The following is a 22,110-nucleotide window of genomic DNA, read 5'->3' on the forward strand; positions in this document are numbered from 1 at the left end:
AAACAGATGGACAAAACTGGTAGATTTCAAGGTTTAACTCATATTCCACATATGCAGTAGTAATCTGAATCCCGTAAACATTCTTGTAAAGATAAATTTTGGGTTGACTTTTCCTTTAACCAACTAACTTGAAATAACTAATGCTTTTCATGGGATACATATATTTTATTTATTTTATATACAATTATTAAATATTTTAAATGTAACGTTTATTTTTTTAGGTTTTCTATTTATTTTTTATGTTACTTTTAATAGATTTTTATATTTGTATTATTGTTGATATTTTATTTATGCATATATTTGTCATTCATGTTTAAAAATGTATGTTAATATATTATTTGTATTACGTACCTGTATATAAGTGGTATATTTCATGCATTATTTTTTATGTAATTTGTTGTATAATTGTAACGTTTTTCAAGTAAATTATTCTATCCATGGGTCAAAATATATTTTTTTCTCCCCACCCCAACAATCCAGTCCAAGTATTGCCAGGAGGGAGTGACGTCATTGCGATGCACACGAGCAGGGCGGGGGCGGTGGCCAGGCAGCAGCAGCCAGGACTCATCCACCGGTGTCATGGCTTCCTAACAGTCGGGGGGACTGAATGAGAGCGAAAACAAGCCCGCTTGTCTCCAAGGCCCGACGCGCTATCACCCTTTTCCCATCGAACCGAGGAGGGGGGGCTGGCCCGGCCTCGATTTTTGCTCAGGATAGACCTTTTCAAATTATTTCTGTTGCATTTGAGCCTTCAATTCCCCCCGACGTTTAAAGGCAAGCACCGCGCTGGTGGAAGATGGCCGACCCGGCGGAGTGCACCATCAAAGTGATGTGCCGTTTTAGGCCTCTCAATAGCTCCGAGGTTACTCGAGGAGACCGATACATTCCCAAGTTCCAAGGGGAAGACACCGTTATTATCTCGGTGAGTCAAACGCCGTCCAAGGCGATGATTATTTACCCCATTAACCGGGGCTCCTGAGCTCAAGTCAGCGATGCGCCATTTTAATTGTCTTGTAGCTTTACGGTAAGTTAGCGCCCTTAGCTTGTTAGCACGAAGGGTTCACCCTCTCCGCTACTTGGGAAGAAGCAACCGGTGTCCGGTGAGCTGTCACCGGGATTCGAAATGTAATATCCGATATCCGGTCCACATTTTGGGCTTGGTGTCACCCTAAATGTCAGTCCAGTTGGCTAAGTTAGCCTCGGCCACAGCTAACCAGCTGTCAATCAACAAAGCCTCCCAAGACAGTGTCAGTTAGCCACGTTAGCCATCTAGCGTGCAGCACATTTGGAACATATTTATTTACGCATAATAAATATAAAAATGGTGGTTAATACTAAATACTAAGCCATTATTAATGGTCAAGGGCTGATCTTTGATTTGAGAGTGGCCAACAGTTATCTACCAGCCGGCCTTTTGGCTAAGCTTGACCGGTCTTAGCAGTTATTTAATGAAAAGCTTACTTAGCACTTAGCTGACCCAGCTACTTCACTTAACGAAAATGCTTGGTGAAATCCATACATTTTATGTGTGTGTGTGTGTTTCTTTTAATTGTAAGGAGAAAAGCCGACGATATTGGTCTATCGTAGCCAATGACGTCAGTGGAATTGTCTCCTTTTTGACGTAGGCCCCCTATCACGTGACGCTGATTCATATCCATACCTGCAACCCACCTTTAGCGATTTATACGTCCGAAGAAAATGCTGCAATCCAACTAAAATACGATCGTTGGGTTAATTAAATGTTTGAAGTATATGGCTCACAGTACTGTAGAATTTTAAAAGGCTACGGTATTGATAAATGTCAACAGTGACACCAGGATCCATTCACTTGTAAATGGTACACTCCCTGGTGATTGTTTCGGTTTAAATACAGGTAGCTAAATTATGATGTCGAAATGCAGCTAACATCCACTGTCTTTGATTCTCTTTAATAATGTTTTTAGTGAAACCTCTCAGGTGTCTTTCTTTTCTTTAAACTTTTTATCTGTCATGCTTTAAAAATTACGTTAAGGCAATCTTAGTTTTTAAGTGAATTTGGACAATTTCCCGTGCCATACCAGATTATCTCCCATGATACCCACTGCCCCAAAACAATATAATATCGTCTCATTTTACATCATTACCCTTACAAATAAGTGGATGGCAGATTATTTGATTTCGGAAAACAGCGCACTAGAGATACCAGGGCGCTGGCGTGTGTTACAGTTTGAAAAAATACCAATTGCTGCTTTTCTTTTAGCCATTTTTATTCAATTTTCCAGGTGTTGTACCTCTGTGCTTGTCACACTGATTTGTGAGGGGCCCTTAAGGCTGAATTAAGAAAGCAAAAATCTACTGCAGCACACACGCAAATACTGTACACTAGCGCTGCAAATAATAATTATTTTTAATAAATTATTGTTTATTATTTAATTGATTATTCAATGAATCTCCTCAAATTTATTTCAAGCTGCACAAACATGATTATGACTCCGTTATTGGTTTGCTTCCAAACGTGAGAAAATGGGCATACATGTTGATCAATGTTTTCCAAAGTAAAAGCAGGTATTTGCAAATCTTATCTTGATTCGACATGTGAAGATAACCAGTTTGCTTTTGTGGAGGATAACAGAAATCTGCAAATATTTATTATTATTATTGTACATTAAACAACGTCTCAAAATGATCATCAATTCATTTGATAATGGATTAGTTGTCGATTGATCGTATTGTACCCCAGTGAATAATTAACAGCTTGAAGCATGCATACTCCACATCTTTTTTGCTGAAGTGCACCAAAGTACTTTGAAAAAAGACATGCTACCATTTCATTTTTGACAGATAGGCATTGTGGTACTTCTTTCGCACCTTATAACAGTGGTCCCCAACCTTTTTTGTGTCACAGATCAGTTGAGAAAAGTACATGCTGCTCCATTGCATTTTCTGTCAGAAGAGGGCCAGTGATCGAAAAATGATTGCTCCTCACCATTTGAAAAGTGCCATCTCCAGTTCAGGATGTGCTGCGCCCCAAGGCCGATTACGATCATCTTTCAATCTGTTGGCCTCGAATTCTGCCATGATTTTGTTGCCATTACGCATGATTGTCGAAATAATTGACTTTGCCTAATTATAGTGTCGGTTGAGCTTAATTTGGGAGACTCCCTTTCGAAAGTTTGAGACAATTTCAGCCTTGAAAATGAGCTACGTGAAATCGGGACTGTGAAATGTGAACGTTATAGGGGTGAAAACGTAAACTGGGTACGTTGAAAAGAGGTTCGATGATATTTCTGTTTACTGCTTCTTCTTTCATTTTTTTGACAGATTCTGTTCATTTATATAACTTGCAAACTGACATTTGAAAGGGGACTCCCGAGTGGCTCGAGTCACGCATGTTTCTGCCATCTCTGATGGAGTAAATTTGCTCACAGATCGCAGGTCTGTCTCTGTGCGGCGCGGTCCCAAATGGGCCGAGCCCCGGTACCGGTCTGCGAACCCTGTGCTTGGGACCACTGTGTTATAGGATTCAATCCCAACAAGTATTGCAAGGGACTCTCTATCTTTAGGTGAGCACTCAGGATACTTTTCCATTACAGGTTCCAAAACAGTCTGGTCCTACTTTGCCCTGACCTGGCGTCCGTTGCTTTTCCAGTCCAACCGGCGCCAATCAATTGTGGCGGGATCAGTGAAAATGTGCAGGGTTCTGTCGCAAGATTGCACAAGTGGTCAAGACTGTTTTCGTGGCAATCCGAATAATCGCAATTGGACAATGTGGTAACGTCACGGCCCTCCTTGGCCTGCCTTCTAGAACCTGGTTGGAGGAGGATCCGAGGAACGGTGGTGCCGTTGTCACCACTCGACCTTGAAAAAGTGACCACACACAATGGAACCGGTACAATGGAAAAGAGGCATTAATGGAACTTTAACGTTGAACCATTAGCTGCTGATGAGTTGTTAACTTCATCCACTGCCACTTGCAGTCTGGACACTTGCCAGCATCATTGTGAGATGTTTGCTCCCCTTTTTTCTCTCACACTCCTTGGTTGACTGGGGTAAGACAGGGTCACAGAAAGAGCACAAACATATGTGGATTGGCATGAATATATATTTTTGCGTGTGTGAATAGTTTTGTTAGCTTTGACAGGAAAAAAAAAGTTAATGGTGAGTCACAATGCGGCTCAGGGGCTGCAAATTGAACGGACCTTGGAGATTGTTTTGGCTCATGTTTGAATCCAACTAAAATCCACTGTCTTTGATTCATTTGACTCCTTCTTGGGAGTTTGCTCACAATATCAAATAATTATAAAGGTGACATTGATAAATATTAACAGTGAAGTCTTTGGAATACTCTTTGACGCAGAGCCCTGTCACGGGACATTGGCATTCACCTGCAAATTGAACAAATCTGGGCAGTTTTGTCTCATAAAGATAAATTGTTATAATGTGACTAAAATTCTGCCTTTGTTTCAGTTGAATGTTTTGTGACACACCTCGATCATATTTCAGTCACAATTTTGTACAATAACAAACATTACGATGTTGATCAACCTTGCAAGTGTTTTTTTGACCCAGGCTCTGTCACATCCCGTGACACTGCATCATATATTTACCTTTCACTCGAATGCACCTTGGATGCATCTATGTTTAAAGTAAGTGGAAGTGTAAATTTCTCATGAGTGCTTTGGATCTGTCCATGGTTTTCAGACAAAAGCAAGAAAATTAATTTTTGACATACAGTAGGTGTAGATTTAATTTTGTCAACGTTGTGTTGCTATGTCAACTTTTGGCATTGGCTCATTTTATAAAATGGTGGTTAAACATTGAGTGCCTTGATTGCTCTTTTGGACTTTGCTGCTTGTCAATTGCTCACCTTCTTAAGTGCTCTGGAATGATAGTCATAAAATCAAAGCCTCACAACATTGAATATGTATTTTTGCGTGTGTTGGGGGCGGGGTGCAGACTTCAGCGCAGTTGTGATTTGAAGACTATCGTCAAGGCCGACTTGAGGCATCTGACTAATAACAGACTTGCGATCAGCGCCCCTTCAGGCCCGGGCCGACCTGACCCGGCCCGGCTCAGCTGCTGACGGCCTGCCATAGTGTCAAAAGTGCTGCGTGCTTTGTGACTGGAGCAAGTGGTGTGTGTTTGGTGGAGTGGTGACTTTGACCAGTCACAGCTGCATGCAGTCAAGTCAGATGCTAAATCAGTCATCCTGGCAGAGATGGCTGGTTATTGTGCGGTGCTTCAGTGGAGGATGTGCAGGAGTGCTGCATTACTTTTAAGTCAGCTCGCTCTTGGAAAATGTGACGCAAAGTCTTATTTCTGGAAGTAAAGAAGAGTGTCCACACATGGCATTACGGTCTCTTTGGTCATGTTCTTGAAATAAATGGCCAAGTGTCGCATTGTTTGAGCTTTTTCTTTTTTAACTAGCTCGCAGCTGATTTGTTTGCGTGACCTTTTCATGAGTAGCATGCTGGTTCCGAATGGCGACCTCGGATAAGAATGCTAACGTTTTCAACACAGCTTTGGCGATCACAAAATTGCAACCAAAAATGCTGAATCCTTCAGCCATAGTCGAGGCTTTTGTCCGAAACACAGTATTCTGTGGGACTTATAAGATCATTCAAAATGCTGTAATATGGCAGGCAGAATGGGCAACATTTGCCAGTGAAGTAGTTAATTTATTCCAAAAACATGGAATCATGTATTGGACCAAGAGTCACAAATATAATTTGAATCTGAACTGGTGTATCATTACAGCCCTAGTCAATACTGTGTTATCCGCACGAAGGAAAGAAAGTGGAAAGTTGTACGTGTGGGTGTGCCATCCAGGTGAGACCATTGTGAGGAGCTGAGCTATCGTGTTGCGTTCTGCCTAGCAACAAAATCCAGTGAGATTTCTTGCCATTGTGCAACGTGAACACTCTCACCAGCAAAGCCATCAGGAAGTCCTTTCACGTGAGCGTCCTCCCGCTCCTCCTTGTCACTGTAATTTTGTTTTCATTTTCAGCATGTAATCCCATTAGACTCAAATTTAGGTAATAAGGCCGGTGGCCACGTTGACAATGAGGAGTTGACAAAATGGGTGCCGCACTATTGTTTGCCTCCGACTTCTGCCGTGGCCGATAGTGGCGTCGCACCTTGCCTACTGGCAGGTTTACACGCAAGGAAGTGAATGATCAGCCTATTAACCAGACGAGCGGCGCTTGACATGCGAGCGCCTGTTTCCCGGAGATTATATGAGGCGTGGTGCCAATCAAAGACATTGTGCGCTGGCTAACTGTGGTTCTGGAATACAAAAAGCCTCGGTCCGATTTACAATATATAGAAGCCATGTTGACGTCGTTGAAGAGCGAGGTGTGCAGTGAAACAAATAAGTCTATTCAATAGCAAATTATTAAACCTGTTTTACACTAAAGCTTGTAGTTCGGTGGTATATCATGCCTGTGCTGGGAGGAGGATGACGTGGGACAGAGCTTGTGTGTCAAATAATTCCTTCATGCCGGGACAGCCTTAACGCCTGACACTGACGTCCCCCCTCCCTCCCTCCACTATTGAAAGCAATTACTGCTGACGGCTTGTTAGCCGAATGTAATGATGGCTTTCAAGGAATAATGAGTGCTCAAGAGCAGCGCGTTGGCTTGGAACAATAGTAGCAAGGTAGAACTACATGTTTACACGAAGCTCACGGTCATCAAAGCATTGTATTGACGTTTCACATCCAAACATGAATAATTCAAAGGATAATGGATAATGTAGCCTCCCCGTTTTGACCAGAGTGCAGCGGTCCAATTTGGTTTCTGCTTTCTGTGCTGACATTCACATCCTCCACTCGTGATTTACTTACAGACTAGACTGCCTTCCTGACATGGTCATTCATGGTTTACTTCAGACAGTGATCTCATACTGTGTAGCTCAGTGGTCCCCAGCCTTATTTGTGTCAGGGAGCGGTTGAGGCAAGTTCATGCTGTTCGTGGACTGGCAACCATTTCTTTCCCCCATTGCTTTTAAATTGCCAGTTTTAAAGCACCGCTACCGACAACAACAATAATTATTCAACATTAGTAGCAATTCAAGAGTTTATTTATTCCTTTCAAACAGTGTTATTCTACTGAACAACAAATGAAGAATAAAACAAAACGGTGAATTACTAAGAAATGGACCAATTAGGAATTATTGACCTTGTAATGTAACAATCATTTTGAAGTTACGATCTTACATACGGCGTAAGCATCGTTGCGACGTGCAATTGGGATTGATCAAAAGATGACCCAATTGAGTGCTGCTTTCATCCAGTGGCTGCTCATTTTTGGGGAGCTGTCCTCGTGGATAATTCTGAGTGAGGCATTTAGTGCCTGTGTAGTCTTTACAGATTCCCTGTGCTTTGTCTTTCAGAGCAAACCGTACATGTTCGACCGAGTCTTTCAGTCCAGCACGAGTCAAGAGCAAGTGTACAATGCCTGCGCCCAAAAGATTGTGAAAGGTAAGTCACAAATAATAAAACAAACAAAAAAGTCGGTCTAAAAACAATGCTTTATGTTGTTTTGTAGATGTTCTTGAGGGATACAACGGGACGATTTTTGCATACGGCCAAACGTCCTCTGGGAAAACCCACACCATGGAGGTGCGCGTCAAAGAAACAAGTGTATAAATAAACTTCCCCATTTTTTTTCTGATGTTAACTTGTGCTGTATCCTCAGGGGAATCTCCATGACACAGACGCTATGGGCATCATCCCCAGGATAGTGCAAGATATCTTCAACTACATCTACTCCATGGACGAGAACCTGGAGTTTCATATCAAAGCAAGTTACCAGACCAGCTACTTGGATGCTGGCTGATATGAGGTTTATACTCATTATCTTCTTCTCTTTGCAGGTTTCCTATTTTGAAATTTACTTAGATAAGATCCGGGACCTGTTGGATGGTAAGTAGGGCAGACTTTGCAGACCATTCCACTCCGGCTTTCTTATTTTTTTCCATGTGATTGCAAAGCGAAGCACACACACAATGAAAAGCACAGTTGGATGTTTGCGAGCGCACCCCTCACATGCTTCAAAAGTCTTGCTGTCATCAGCAGAGATGGTGCATCCCCTAAAAAAGGCAATTTTAAAAAAGCATTTGTTTATGACGGTAACAGGATCAAAACCTGAGCCACACACACCCTTGACATGCCGACAGACAGTGCGCACGCACCCATCCCAAATGTATTTTAGATTTCAAAAAATATAGCATCACTTTCTACTGTGGTATCTGTGACTTTGGAGTACGATGGCTTTTAAAGGCGGGCCCTGGCCTCGTGAGTGACATGGGTGGCCGTAAATGAGTGTAGAGTTGGCTGGCTCCTAATCCAATCATCCCTACGAAGCTTCGATGCAGAGATTTTGCCTTGAATTTTTTTGTAATCCAGTTATTTGAGTTATTCAAATTATGGTTGCGGCCCTACAGTGCACCCTCCTCTTCTCCACACTCCCTTAAAAAGTAACTTACCAAAAAAACAAAACCATACCCATTCGTCGGCCAACATGACCAAAACGTGGGATAAAATGATTTTGAAAATGAGCTGCCAAAAGCTTGTTAAAGTTGTTTTTGACTGACTTTTTTTCCAGTGTCAAAGACCAATCTGTCAGTGCACGAAGACAAAAACAGAGTACCTTATGTGAAGGTGAGACACACCACACGGGTTGCTTAACCCGTCAAGAGCATGCGACTAATTGCACATGGTCTTGTGTCCACAGGGTTGCACCGAGCGCTTTGTATGCAGTCCGGACGAGGTCATGGACACCATCGACGAAGGCAAATCCAACAGACACGTAGCAGTCACAAGTAAGATATCATGTCCTCTACCACATAAACTGCATGTTGAGCCGCTGAGACTGAACTGGACCTTTCTGCTCCCCAGACATGAACGAGCACAGCTCCAGGAGTCACAGCATCTTCCTGATCAACGTCAAGCAAGAGAACACCCAAACGGAGCAGAAGCTGAGTGGGAAACTCTACCTGGTTGATCTGGCCGGTAGCGAAAAGGTGTGCGGCGCAGCTAGCCCAAGTGAGCCCAGAGTGATTTCAGTGTTGGCGTGTTTGGCTAATGCTGGTTTATCATCAGGTCAGCAAAACAGGAGCGGAGGGAGCTGTGCTGGACGAAGCCAAGAATATCAACAAGTCGCTGTCATCCCTGGGGAACGTCATCTCGGCTCTGGCTGAAGGAACGGTATGTATCTTCATTTCATAGCCATTGATAAGATAGATGTCATAAATGTAACATGGGTATTTTCATGAGCATTAAAAAGTGCTAAAGCCACACTATTTTTCACTAACATATCGCCGAGCCCAAGTGGAGCATTTTAGTTGACACCTGCTATATGCGTGGGGAGAAGTGCTGGGCTCAAAAGTTGCAAAAATCTGCATTTAATTGAGGCAAAAGTTATTTTGCCGTAAAAACAGCCGATTAATTGATTCTAAAAATATTCAATAGTGACAGAACGACTCTAGGAGTCACAAAGAATTTAATTTGAGCTGACCTTATTATTGGAAACTCAATTACTTGATATCCCTTTAAGTAATGCAATTTCAAAAGCAATTGGATTATGACCTGGAAGTTAGTGAGATTTATTTGTAGTTTCTGTTGTAAATTGATATTTATTTTTTTTAATCAAGGTTCAGTCTCATTTTTTTTAAACTAGCAGTATTCTACACCCCCTCATTTAGGCTTTAAAAATAACCTAAACACTCCTCCAAGCAATCGGCTTCCTTTCGTTTCACCCTTTCCACTTTGATCAATGTTTGTTTGTTTGTGACACCTCTTGTACAAGTCCGCGGGTTACTCCGTCAATCATCATACAAACGAGTGTGATGGGTTATCGGTTGAACGCGAATAATGCCTTTCAACCACCAGATCATATAACATGTCAACACACACGGAAGCCAATGGGAAATGTGATGTTTCACTTTACTTTCGTCTACCTCAGCAGCATGTAGTAGGTAGTCTTCGCTGTCCTTCACCTCTTCCTGACCCTGCAGCTGTCCTGCTGCATAAGCAAATATGAGATAATTGGCAGAGTAAATAGATCCACTGCCCCCTGACACACATTAGCATTAAAAGAAAGATGATTTCAGAAATCGTCTCTCTTGTTCTGAGATGAAATGATTTATACACACAATATGAAGCACAGACGTGAATATTGTGCATCCAGAGGTTAACACCAAGGTTGGCCGCAAATCCGACTTTGCCATTGAGATCAATTATATTTGGATTAATTTGTACCAGAGGCCAAACTTTTGCATTCATAAAAGCAGTGACTACACAAGCAATGTTACAATTAACATATTAAAGTTCTTAACAGGGGTTTCCCTTGCTCAAATTGAGTCCTTGGTATTGGGTCCTATTTCTTTTTTTTGCCTCACCATTTTTGTTGTTGCAAAGAAGTAAATAAAACAAAGGTGAACCGCTCTTAACGTTAATGATGGATGAGGTAACATTTTTTAAATAAAATGTGTATAAACGTAAATCTATTTTATGTAAAATTTTACATGACCCAAGTGACAAAGCATATGATGGCTAGCTAAGTTAGCCTTGCATTGAATACATTTACTAAACTTGTTCTATTGACATGTGCTTTTTATCAAGGCATACATCCCTTACCGAGACAGCAAGATGACACGTATCCTTCAGGATTCACTGGGCGGCAATTGTCGCACCACCATCGTCATCTGCTGCTCACCCTCTTCCTACAACGAGGCTGAAACCAAATCAACCCTCATGTTCGGACAAAGGTACGCAGGAAAAAAAACAAAACTAAACATTGCCTTGAAAATGAATCATTTCTAAATGGAAATTGATTTTGTCTGTTTCCCCTGTACAGAGCAAAGACCATCAAGAACACAGTGACTGTGAACGTTGAGCTGACAGCAGAACAATGGAAGCAGAAATACGAGCGTGAGAAGGAAAAGAACAAGACCCTGAGGAACACCGTCACTTGGCTGGAGAATGAGCTCAATCGCTGGAGAAATGGTGAGATGAATGGAACTTGATGTTTGCTCAATCATTAGAGTCATTACCCCGAGAGTGTGCAAACATCTCTAAAATCACATGTCCAAGGCGAGAGCGTGCCGGTAGAGGAGCAGTTCGACAAGGAGAAGGCCAATGCTGAGGTTTTGGCCCTTGACAACATCCTCAACGACAAGTCGGCATCCACGCCCAACGTGCCAGGCGTGCGCCTCACCGACGTGGAGAAGGACAAGTGCGAGGCGGAGCTGTCCAAGCTCTATAAGCAACTGGACGACAAGGTAAAGAGCTTAAATGTGTGCGTTTAAAAACCTGGGATATCTTATCACCCATCCTGTCCCAAAAAATCTAAACCCTACTTTGCATGTAGCTACGTTAATGTTGACGCCGTAAACCAGCTTTTCCATAACATTTGGGACACAACCTACCCCTGTTATAAAATATCAATAGCCTGTGCACTATAATGGTATGGAAAGTAATGTAATGCCCACCTTCAGTGGTAGGGCGGTGCCCTCTATTGACCAACTGCCACTGAATAACTGAAATATTTGTTCTACAGTATGAATTTCTCAGCTGTCTTGCACTGCACACCTCGGCCGCAGTGCCAATGCCGTGCCACGAATACTAATGCCACGACACGTCTGTTTCTGTGCAGGATGAAGAGATCAACCAGCAGAGCCAGCTGGCTGAGAAGCTGAAGCAGCAGATGCTGGACCAGGAGGAGGTCAGCCTTAAATTTCCAAGCTGCCTCCCCCCCCTCTTGCCATCTTAATGCCCAACTTTTTTTAAAAACTCAACTATATCTTCATCCAGCTGCTGGTATCCTCACGCCGCGACCATGAGAACCTCCAGGCTGAGCTCAACCGCCTGCAGGCTGAAAACGAGGCCTCTAAGGAGGAGGTGAAGGAGGTGTTGCAGGCTCTGGAAGAGCTGGCTGTCAACTACGACCAGAAGAGTCAGGAGGTGGAGGACAAGACCAAGGAGTTTGAAGTTATCAGTGAGGAGCTCAGCCAGAAATCGGTGAGGCGGTGTGGGGGGATACCTGAAAACATGAACTCGACCACTTTAACCTTGAAAGGAGCCATATTAGGCATTTTTGTTTACAGTTTAAACAGGTGTAATTTCTATGCAAAAACAAAAAAATCTAAATTTCCAATCATTATGAATTATGTCACATTTTTCCACATCTCATTTCCTTTCTTGCAGACGCACAGTCACAAATTGAGCGGCCAAGATTTGCATTGCATTATCATTGGCGCATGCAACATTTCATCACCAAGCCACCCGATTCTCTAAACTTGTCAATTAGTTTAGCAATGTGGCACATGAACTGACCAGACATGACATGTTTTATGATGTGGTACTTGACTTGGTTCTTGATTTGATACTTCACTTTTTGAGTTATTCTGTTTTTTTTCCACCTGTTTCTTGACAGGATTGTTGACTTGTTTTTTGGTGTGGCAGTTGATTGCTTTTTGACTTGGTTCTTAATTGATCCTTGACTGTTTTTGGGTTGGATTCTGTATTTGATTTAGTTTTTAAACATGGTCCTGATTTGGCTTTTGGCGAGGTTCTTGATTGGTTCTTGGCATGGCTTTTGACTGTTCTTTGACATGGTTTTTGACATAGTTCTTGAGTTTTATTTTTATTTTGTTGTTGGTAGTGGAATGTTTTTTGGCTTATTCATTTTGTATTTTATTTATTTATTTTTTTGACAATGTCCTTTAGTTTTTGATTATGTTCTTGATTTCATAAATGGGCAAATAACAAAGTTTACTTGGCTGTGTAATTTCACACTTAGTGGCTGTACAGGCATTACACAGACACACAAATAAATATTTGTACCCAAACATAAAAGGTACATTTTCACAAGCTGCCCCTTTTAATGAAGGAGCCCCAGAGTTGTCAGTGAAGTCTTTGTCATCTTCTCTGCAGTCCATCCTGTCATCGTTGGACTCCGAGCTGCAGAAGCTGAAGGAGATGTCCAACCACCAAAAGAAGAGGGTGACGGAGATGATGTCATCACTTCTCAAAGACTTGGCTGAGATCGGCATCGCCGTGGGCAGCAATGACATCAAGGTGAGGAGCAGCGGGAGAGACAAATGTCGATCTTTGTGGGTCTTCCCACTTCATCGTATTCCCTCTTGTCTGTAGCAGCATGAGAGCGGCAGCGGTCTGATCGACGAGGAGTTCACTGTGGCCCGTCTTTACATCAGCAAGATGAAGTCGGAGGTGAAGAGCATGGTGAAGCGCTGCAAGCAGCTGGAGGGCACCCAGTCGGAGAGCAACAAGAAGATCGACGAGAATGAGAAAGAGCTGGCCGCCTGCCAGCTGCGAATCTCGCAGGCACGTACCGCCTCCGCCAGCCACACGGCACGAGAACCTCATTAAATAACTCAATTTTCCTCGTTTTGCAGCATGAGGCAAAGATCAAGTCCCTGACGGAGTACCTGCAGAATGTGGAGCACAAGAAGAGGCAGTTGGAGGAGAATGTGGACTCGCTCAACGAGGAGCTGGTCAAGATCAGCGCTCAGGGTACGTCCGGTCACACCATAGAACCGTGCTGCAGTCAAAACCGTTGAGAAGTTTGAAATAATTGAAGCTTGATGCACCATTTCAAAGCATTCCAGGAAGAGCAAGTGAATAGTCCTTGTCCAACTATTAGAAGCGTATCGCTGCACTATGATAGAAGGAATCCTGAGATTAATTACACAGCCATGCAGCTTTTTTTTTCTGAAACCCTGTGGATAAAAAGACTCAAGCTTCTGTAGAAAGGCAAAAAATAGAAGAAACTTGAACTCATAACACATCACGAATTATTTAAAAGTAATGACTAATATCAGTCACGTGTCAAGGAGATGCCGGCCGGCTATTCAGGTTTCTTGTCGTAGTGATATATCTCCTCTTGTGTTTTGCAGAGAAAGTCCATGCCATGGAAAAGGAGAATGAGATACAGACAGCCAATGAAGTCAAGGTGCGTGACTCAGCTCTTGTCATCCGCGATCTCTCCAATCACCCCCTTTGCCTCCCCCCCAAAGAAATTTACATTTGTTGTGTCACAGGAAGCCGTGGAGAAACAGATCCACTCTCACCGCGAGGCTCACCAGAAACAGATCAGCAGCCTGAGGGACGAGCTGGACAACAAGGAGAAGCTCATGACAGAGCTGCAGGAGTAAGACAGCCCCATGCCATCGCTAAGCCTCCTTTCGGAGATACAGTACTTTTTCATAATGTCATATTCTCCAGCCTGAACCAGAAGATCATGCTGGAGCAGGAGAGGCTACGAGTGGAGCACGAGAAGCTCAAGTCTACCGACCAGGACAAGAGCCGCAAGCTGCATGAGCTCACGTATGGCCCAGTTTTAGTTGACTTTAAAACTGACAAAATACAACCAACAAAGAGAATTAAATAAAATCACTACCAGCTGTTTTGAGGCATATATCGTAATGTTGCCAGCTATCATATGGCATTTTGACCACACAATGTTGTGTTCTGTGACAATATAAGCACCAGACTTACCAAAAGAACGAGTAGGCTCTCCTCTTTGACCAGAAAAGAAAAAGAATAGTGTCTAGCTTTTTAGAATGCGAGAGTCAGTTACTTTACATTTTACATAGTTGATATTAAACAAAAATTGAGAAGCACTAACACTATCCGTTATCCCCTGTCCATCCAGGGTAATGCAGGACAGGCGGGAGCAGGCCAGGCAGGACCTGAAGGGTCTGGAGGAGACAGTGGTGAGTTCTTATTCATAGACCGTCTCACTTTTTTTAAGAAAACCTTTATTAGTCTCGCAATGGAGAAATTCTCGATTCACAGCAGCAAAGTTCCTCATGTTTTCTTTTCCCACTTGTCCTTCAAGGCAAAGGAGCTGCAGACTCTGCACAACCTGAGGAAGCTCTTTGTCCAGGATTTGGCCACACGTGTAAAAAAGGTGAAACAAATATTGAGTCTATGCGAACAGGATATGTGCCACTATGTTAGCATTTTAGCAGAAATAGTAGCGAGCATGGTATAAAATCCTTTTGCATCTCATTTCCATCCTGTGCTCTCTTACTGTGTAGTGCCCAAGGAAAGGTCTAAATGTCAAATCTTTCATCTGCTACACAGATTTCTGTCCTGTGGTTCCTATTTAGCAATACCCACTGTCGGGATGTTAGCAATTTATTGACTAATGTTTTAAAACCCACTTGGCTCGAACTGTGATGATGCCAAATCCTTTTCAGTCTGTCTGGTTTTTTTGTAAGGATTTGTCTTTTGTGTACTGCCTGCTATAATGTTAGCATTTGAAATGGTACCCAATCACAGGGCATAAAGTAAAATCCATATGGATCTGTCGGCGTGCCTTTTGTACTCCAGTTCCAGTCTTGCAATATGTTAGCATAACAATGTTAGCGTTATGGGCCATTCTGCATGTTAGCATGCTGGGGCACGCAGCATCCTTATCTACCCACAGAAAATACAAACTCAGACCAAGTCAGCCAAAAGACAGTGACACGAGAATGTCTCTGTCGCTCAGTCCCACTTTCCGTGTTTGCTTGCTAATGCTACCGTGTTTGCTTGCTAATGCTAACACTCTGTTGTTTTTTTGTGCAGAGTGCCGAGATGGACTCGGACGACACTGGGGGCAGCGCGGCTCAGAAGCAAAAAATATCCTTTCTTGAGAACAATCTTGAGCAGCTCACCAAGGTTCACAAACAGGTAGGAGGTTTGAAATGTCACGTCCACCGTCCACTCAAGCACAGTATCATAATTTCACTATGGTTGTCTTTGCTGCTGCCAGCTTGTGCGTGACAATGCAGATCTTCGATGTGAGCTTCCGAAACTGGAGAAGCGCCTTCGTGCTACGGCTGAGCGGGTCAAAGCGCTGGAGTCTGCACTGAAGGAGGCAAAGGAAAACGCCGCCCGCGACCGCAAACGCTACCAGCAGGAGGTCGACCGCATCAAGGAGGCTGTCAGGGCCAAGAACATGGCCAGGCGGGGACACTCCGCGCAGATTGGTCAGTGGGAAACGGCGATCTTTCAACTAGTGCAGCCAAGCAAAAACAATTTTGTCAAATATTTGCATAAAATGGATTCCTTTTTTGGCAAAGCCCTCAAAATATTAGTCTAATGAAAGAAGACAGAGCAAAAATTTCTATTCAATATTAATAGTAGTTTTTTTTTAAAAGCAGAACAAGCCCCGGAATATAATTTTAAAAAAAACATAGGATGTAAATCAAAGTGCAAAAAAAAAATAGGAGTGATATGTAAATAAGCTTCAAAATGATTTAGCGAGCAAAAAAATTTGTGTTATTAAACAAATGGATTTTAAAAGGATAATTAAAAGTACTTTCTCCCCAAAGATTAAAACTAGTTAGAAATGGAATCAAAACTGGGATTCAAAATAAAATGTTACCGTGGCAATATTAAATAAGTATATCGGAAAAAAAGGGCAACTTTATCATCAAGTGCTGAATAAATTATCATTTTACTATTAAAATGTAAGCTTCAAAGTTTCCACAAGTGCAAAAGAAAGTGTTTCAAATACCGGTAGTTATAATTTAATATGGACCTCAAAATGGAGACTTGTTAACCAGCCTCTTTTTTTTTTTAATTAAATATACTGGACTGGTAAAGTGGCATGTGAGTGATGATATTTCCTGAATTTTTTGCTTGAATTGTATATACCACCCAATCTAACTATTTCTTGGCTGTTGTCGTCTTCCTCTCGCACCGTCGCAGCTAAGCCCATACGACCTGGGCAACAGCCGGTGGCGTCCCCCACCCACCCCAACATCAACCGCAGTGGGGGAGGTTTCTACCAGAACAGCCAGACAGTGTCCATCAGGGGCGGCAGCTCTGCCTCTACCAAGACGGACAAGAAGTATGTCTACTGATGTCTCTTCAAATTGTGCAGCAGTCACTACCAGGGCGATAATAATTTGGGAGTTGTCATGATAGTTTGTATTTTGTTTTGAGTTTAGTTTTTAAAATTTAGTTTGTTCTAATTAGCTCTTAAAGCATATTTGTTAGTTTTTATTAACTTGGAGCCCCCCTCCCCTCAGTGTCGTAAGTGATGCTGATATCATCCATCTTGGTGTATTCATTCCTATTGTCTTCCTTCCTGTGTTTAGCTGAAACGAGCAAGATGACGGACGACACCACAGAAGAAGCCAATATCATCCGACTCCTGTCCCCTCCCTCTGTGCCCACAAGCGGCCCATGTTGGCCCATCATTCCATTACTGCTTCCCAGCCACCCAGGAGTGAGTGTGCGGATTATAAATATATATAAATATTCTCGGCTGTATAGCTCTGACCCGCTTACATCCCCGTCACCACAAAAACAAAAAGATGACAGATTAAGTTTACAACACAAGCAACTAAAAAACAACAAAAAAATTATGAATAACAATGATATCCAAACGACCAGTCTTGAACAGCCGCAGCAGCCTTGGCCAGCAAAAACTGCACGCGACTTGAATGTGTAGCTTTCCTTTTTTCCTTTCTTTTTCTAGTTTATTTTATTTTTATTTTTTGTGGCACACGTCTGTCATCGTGGTCGTCGTGTGAGTAGTTGAGTTGTGCACTGCTGCCCCCCATGCCCCCAAGCTGAATGTAACACTAATGTAATAAATAATAAAAGGTAAAAAAAACAAAAACAAAAAGGAGAGATCCTACGGCCAGCCAGACATAGCTTTGTAGGCAAAATTCAACGCTGTACAATTACACATTAGCCACACACCCGTTTGTCAACATAGATTTTTTAAGGATGACATCATCAATATAACATATATAAATATAGATACTGTATATACTTATCCAAGGTGGGCGGAATGGATGGCAGACACTTCAAAAGGGTTTCTTTTTTTTTTTTTACATTTACAGCTTTTCCATCCAGACCTCCTTTCCTTCCCCTGCTGAACATACTTTTCTGCCTTTCATCCTTGCTTCCTTTTAGTCTTCCTTTTCTACCATCCATCCATCCTTCCTTACATCCATGTTTCCCTCGTTTTATCATCTTGCCTTCATCCCATCCATTCCTCCCTGCCTGCCTTTGTACCGACCTCCCTCCATACCTACCTACCTAACTCACTCCCTCCTTCCCACCCTCCTTACCTACATTTCCACCTTCCTCCTTTTCATACTATCCATCCTCCCTATCCCTTCTCTCCTATATCCATCAACTCACTGCCATCCTTTGTCCATTTATTTTCTTCCAATCCTTCTTTCCTTTCTCCCTCCCTCCCTTCCTCCGCTCCCTCCTTTCTCCTGCCTCACCTGGCTCCTTTGATAAATTGTTTTCTTTCTGTGCGAAAGCCTCCTCCCTCCAATCAGGGAGTTGAAAGTGAGTGTCTGCCTCCTGTTGTTCCCGTCACATATCTGAAATCCAAATCAAAAGTTGTCAGCTCGCAGCTTGACATCCTCCTCACTCTTGTCGTGCATCTTTTACCTTGTACAAAAATTGTCCAAATTTGTCAGCCCGCCGCTCACTTCCTGCTCACGTGACCGTAGAGGAGGAAGAGGAGGGGGGAAATAAATAAACAACAAAAAAAAAAAGCCAAGGCGTGCAAGTGTGTACTGTAGATGTATGTAACTGGACACCTGTGGAGGCCAATTGTTTTTTATGGTTAACTTAAAGCTGTATACTTGTTGTGTCACAAAGGAAAGGAAAAGGAACGGACGCCGATGATCCAGTCCACGCTTTTTAAGGCCCGCTAAGGCTTAATCTGTAAAACTACGTGTGTTTTTACCCATCATGACGACTATTTATAGCCACCGTGGCCGTTTTGTGCGTCTTATGTGCTCCTTTGACTGCTTTGGATGTGTCCGATGGTCCTCACGTGCTTATGAGAGGGGACAGCTGCTAATGCGACGCTCAGCAAAAAGCAGCATCTAAACACAAGTCATCACAAAGGTTTATTTAATAAATTCAAAAGTAAGGGTTTTCTTTCTTTTTTTTTAAATTCACATTGTTTTTGGGTTATGTTGTTCCCCCTCTTTCTTTACCGAGTGAAGCCTCAGTGCGTTGTTCCAGAGGACTATTAAGGTCACGCAAAAAGGATAACATTAAATAAATGCATACAATTAAAGTTGTAATTTTTTGAGAATAAAGACCTATTTAAATTACATCTTCAAGGGAAAAGGGTTTTTTTCCAAAGAAAGGTGATTTTTCAAGTCTGATCATTTTTTCCCCCCAAAAATTGTCGTCGTATCAAAGTCATTATTTTTGAGGAGAACAGTCTTCTTTTTCGAGGGAAAAAATGGCATTGGAAGAACAAATGTCAGATTTTCCCAAGAAAAAAATGTCAGCTTTGTCAGACAATTAGTTGCATTTTTTCGAAGAATAAAATTTTTCTGAGAGTAAAAGTAGAATTTTTTTCTGAAATAAATGTTAAGAAAATAATTTGGATGTTTCAGCGTATAATTGGCTTTTTTTCTCAGACTAAACTTAATATTTAGTCTTTTTTTTAATGTCTAAAATTATTTTAACCTTTTTCCACCTTAAAAATACATCTGTAAGAACATGATTTTTCCCCCCAACTGAAAATATGACTGGAACAAAATCCTTAGAAATAAAACTTTCTCAAATTTTTTTTTCAATTTTTGAAATACAATTTTCTTTGAAAATATTTTTTGTTCTTGAAAGTATGACATTCCTGAGGATTTTTTTTTTGGGTTTTTAAAGTATGACTTTCTGAAAAAAATTACTTGATAAAATACGACTAATTAGAAAAAAAATATCACCGCCTTTGCAAAACAGGAGTACAGTATATCGAAATGTGACTATTTCTCAAAAATGATACATTTTCTCACGTTCCTTGTCACATTTACTTTTTTTAATTTTTTTTGTCTTTTGGGTGTGGCCCTAATATTCCTTAAGTGCTTTGTAATCACAGCATGAGGACGCTAACACCATGTGCAAGTGCAATATATACTGTAAGATACACTGTACATCACACAAACACCATGTAATATTTACCATACAAAAAAAACCCAGGATCCACTTATTTAAAGATGAAAATATTTCAACATGGACTTAACATACATGTACAGCGAGCATCTAGCATTGAAAGCACTCCATCTGTTTAGATTGGATTCTAGTGTCCCCTCCTCCGCGTATGTGACAGGACAGTTTATGTCTACAGGCGCTTTGCCATAATGTTCACCGATGAAACAAATAGACGAGCATGGACCTCCAAATGTGTCTCCTGTCTTTCACTTCCCACCAAAAACTGGATATGAAATGGAAATTAAGTTAAAAAAGTAAATAAATGACTACAAATAAAGAATATCTGTGGCTGCCATTGAACTTCATTAGAAATTAAAGGTAAAAAAAAACACACTTGCCACTTTTTTTTATTACTGTGTAATAGTTAGTCCATTTTTCAAGGGTTGTTTTTTTGTTTTTTGTTTTGGTGGGGTGAGGGGGAACGCGATGAGTGGACAAAAGGTACTGGATCATTCCTGGCTAACTGGGACACAAAGTTGGAGTTTTGACAAGGATGCAGATGAGATCACCTTTTTTTTGTTTGGTTTTTTTGGATTGACTGCATGATGTAAATGTATGTGTGATTAAATAATTATCAGTAAACAAATTCAACTCTTGTCTCTGGGCTTCTTTGGACATTTATACACATGTTAAATTTCTTTCTTTTTTTGGTAAGTGTCCGTTTTAAAGGTGAGATTTCTTTTCATGTCTTTTTTACCCTCCTGCTCTTGTAATTAGTTCATTCTATCAATTTTGAAGCCGATGAACAAGGTTAATTATAGTCATCCTAATAAGTTTATATTCTAATTTGGATGTATTTTATTACATTTCCCATTTATGTATACAGTACTATTTATTTTTTGATGTTGGTAGTCAATTTAAATCCATGTTTAGATTATAATTTTTTTTATTACGTCTTTTTTTAAACCCTGGTTTTGTTTTATTAGTAAACGTGTAAATTAAGTAATTTTAATTTTTTGGGGGTTTTAGCTTGTCATTTTCTAAGCCTATATAAAAACATTACAGTAATGTTTTTTTTGTGTGGTGTGTGGTTAATTGATAAAAAAAAGTGTCAATTTTTAAGGCCGAAAGTAAAAGTTAATTTTTATACATTTGGTGACAGCAAGTGTCAATTTTGAAGCCCAATTATTTTGCATTTTAGCGCAATTTCACAAAAGTGGTGTTATACTAATTATATTTTTCTAATAATTAAAAAAATAAAATATAACTTGATTATATTCAGGTTGTCCATAAATCTGTGTACTGCATATGGTTAAAAAACAAAAAAAGACTTCTTAAAACAAATTTTGAAACAATATTTTCAACATCCATCCATCATCTGATCCGCATATCCTCACAAGGGTTTCGGGGTGTGCTGGAGTCTATCCCAGCTGTCTTTGGGCAGTAGGCGGGGGACACCCTGAACAGGTTGCCAGCCAATCGCAGGGCACACATAGACAAACAACCGTCCGCACTCACACTCTCACCTCGGGACAATTCAGAGTTATCCTTTGTTTTGGAATGCTTGTTTGTTTTTGAATACATGTTTTTGGAATGTGGGAGGAAACCGGAGTACCCGGAGAAGGCCGGTGCTGGAATTGAACCCCATACTTCTACACTGTGAGGTCGACCCTATTTTCAACATGATTTCTATCATTTCTAATGCATATTTTAATGTGCTATGCAAAATCCAGTTGAACTCGATGGAATAGGTTTACTTTGCCGTCGATTTCAGCGCATTGACTGGTAATCGGTTCTGATGTGGTTTTTAATCATCGAGTACACTTTATATAAGTATACCTTAAAAAAAAAAAAGAAGGGGGAAAAAGGTCAGGAGAACGAGAGGACCACTCCAATCTCCTTTGTACCCAGACTTAATGGAAACGCTGTACATTGTAAGGGGTTCGTCCAATCGCTATGGAAGCATATTTAATTGGCATTACAGTACTGGTTTTGATCGGGTCCACAACCCGTAATGTTGTTGTATTCCCACGTATTAATGCCTAGGGGGCGCTACCATTTTGTTGACGAAGAAACACCTGAGGCGCACGAACCAAACGTAACATAAATCTGAGATCTTACTCCATAGGTTAATCAGGAAAGTATGTGATTTAACTTTTGGTCGGTAGGTTTCTTAAACAAAAACAACCAAATTG

At 41.3% G+C, this 22,110-nt stretch overlaps 1 protein-coding gene across 2 annotated transcripts; it reads left to right on the forward strand.

Moving 5' to 3' along the window:
* The first annotated feature begins 553 nt into the window (after positions 1-553).
* Positions 554-20,571, forward strand: LOC147194590 (kinesin-1 heavy chain). Of its 2 annotated transcripts, none has more exons than XM_086129042.1 (26): positions 554-922; positions 7,372-7,459; positions 7,527-7,600; positions 7,677-7,781; positions 7,855-7,903; positions 8,586-8,641; positions 8,715-8,802; positions 8,879-9,003; positions 9,083-9,187; positions 10,604-10,749; positions 10,839-10,987; positions 11,075-11,262; positions 11,637-11,705; positions 11,795-12,001; positions 12,917-13,060; positions 13,136-13,327; positions 13,399-13,516; positions 13,900-13,955; positions 14,044-14,153; positions 14,228-14,329; positions 14,658-14,718; positions 14,844-14,915; positions 15,578-15,682; positions 15,765-15,981; positions 16,706-16,847; positions 17,098-20,571. In XM_086129042.1, the coding sequence occupies exons 1-26, from the start codon at positions 797-799 to the stop codon at positions 17,099-17,101; spliced, it is 2,898 nt and encodes a 965-aa protein (XP_085985168.1). In that variant the 5' UTR covers positions 554-796; the 3' UTR covers positions 17,102-20,571. The 2 variants fall into 2 exon arrangements, with proteins under 2 accessions (XP_085985168.1, XP_085985169.1); XM_086129043.1 differs by having other exon boundaries at positions 13,139-13,327.
* Positions 20,572-22,110: the final 1,539 nt, after the last annotated feature.

This window comes from Hippocampus guttulatus, chromosome 14 (genome assembly GCF_054856545.1).
Source record: "Hippocampus guttulatus isolate MCC_2025c chromosome 14, RoL_Hgut_1.0, whole genome shotgun sequence".
NCBI classification, from domain to species: Eukaryota; Metazoa; Chordata; class Actinopteri; order Syngnathiformes; family Syngnathidae; genus Hippocampus; species Hippocampus guttulatus.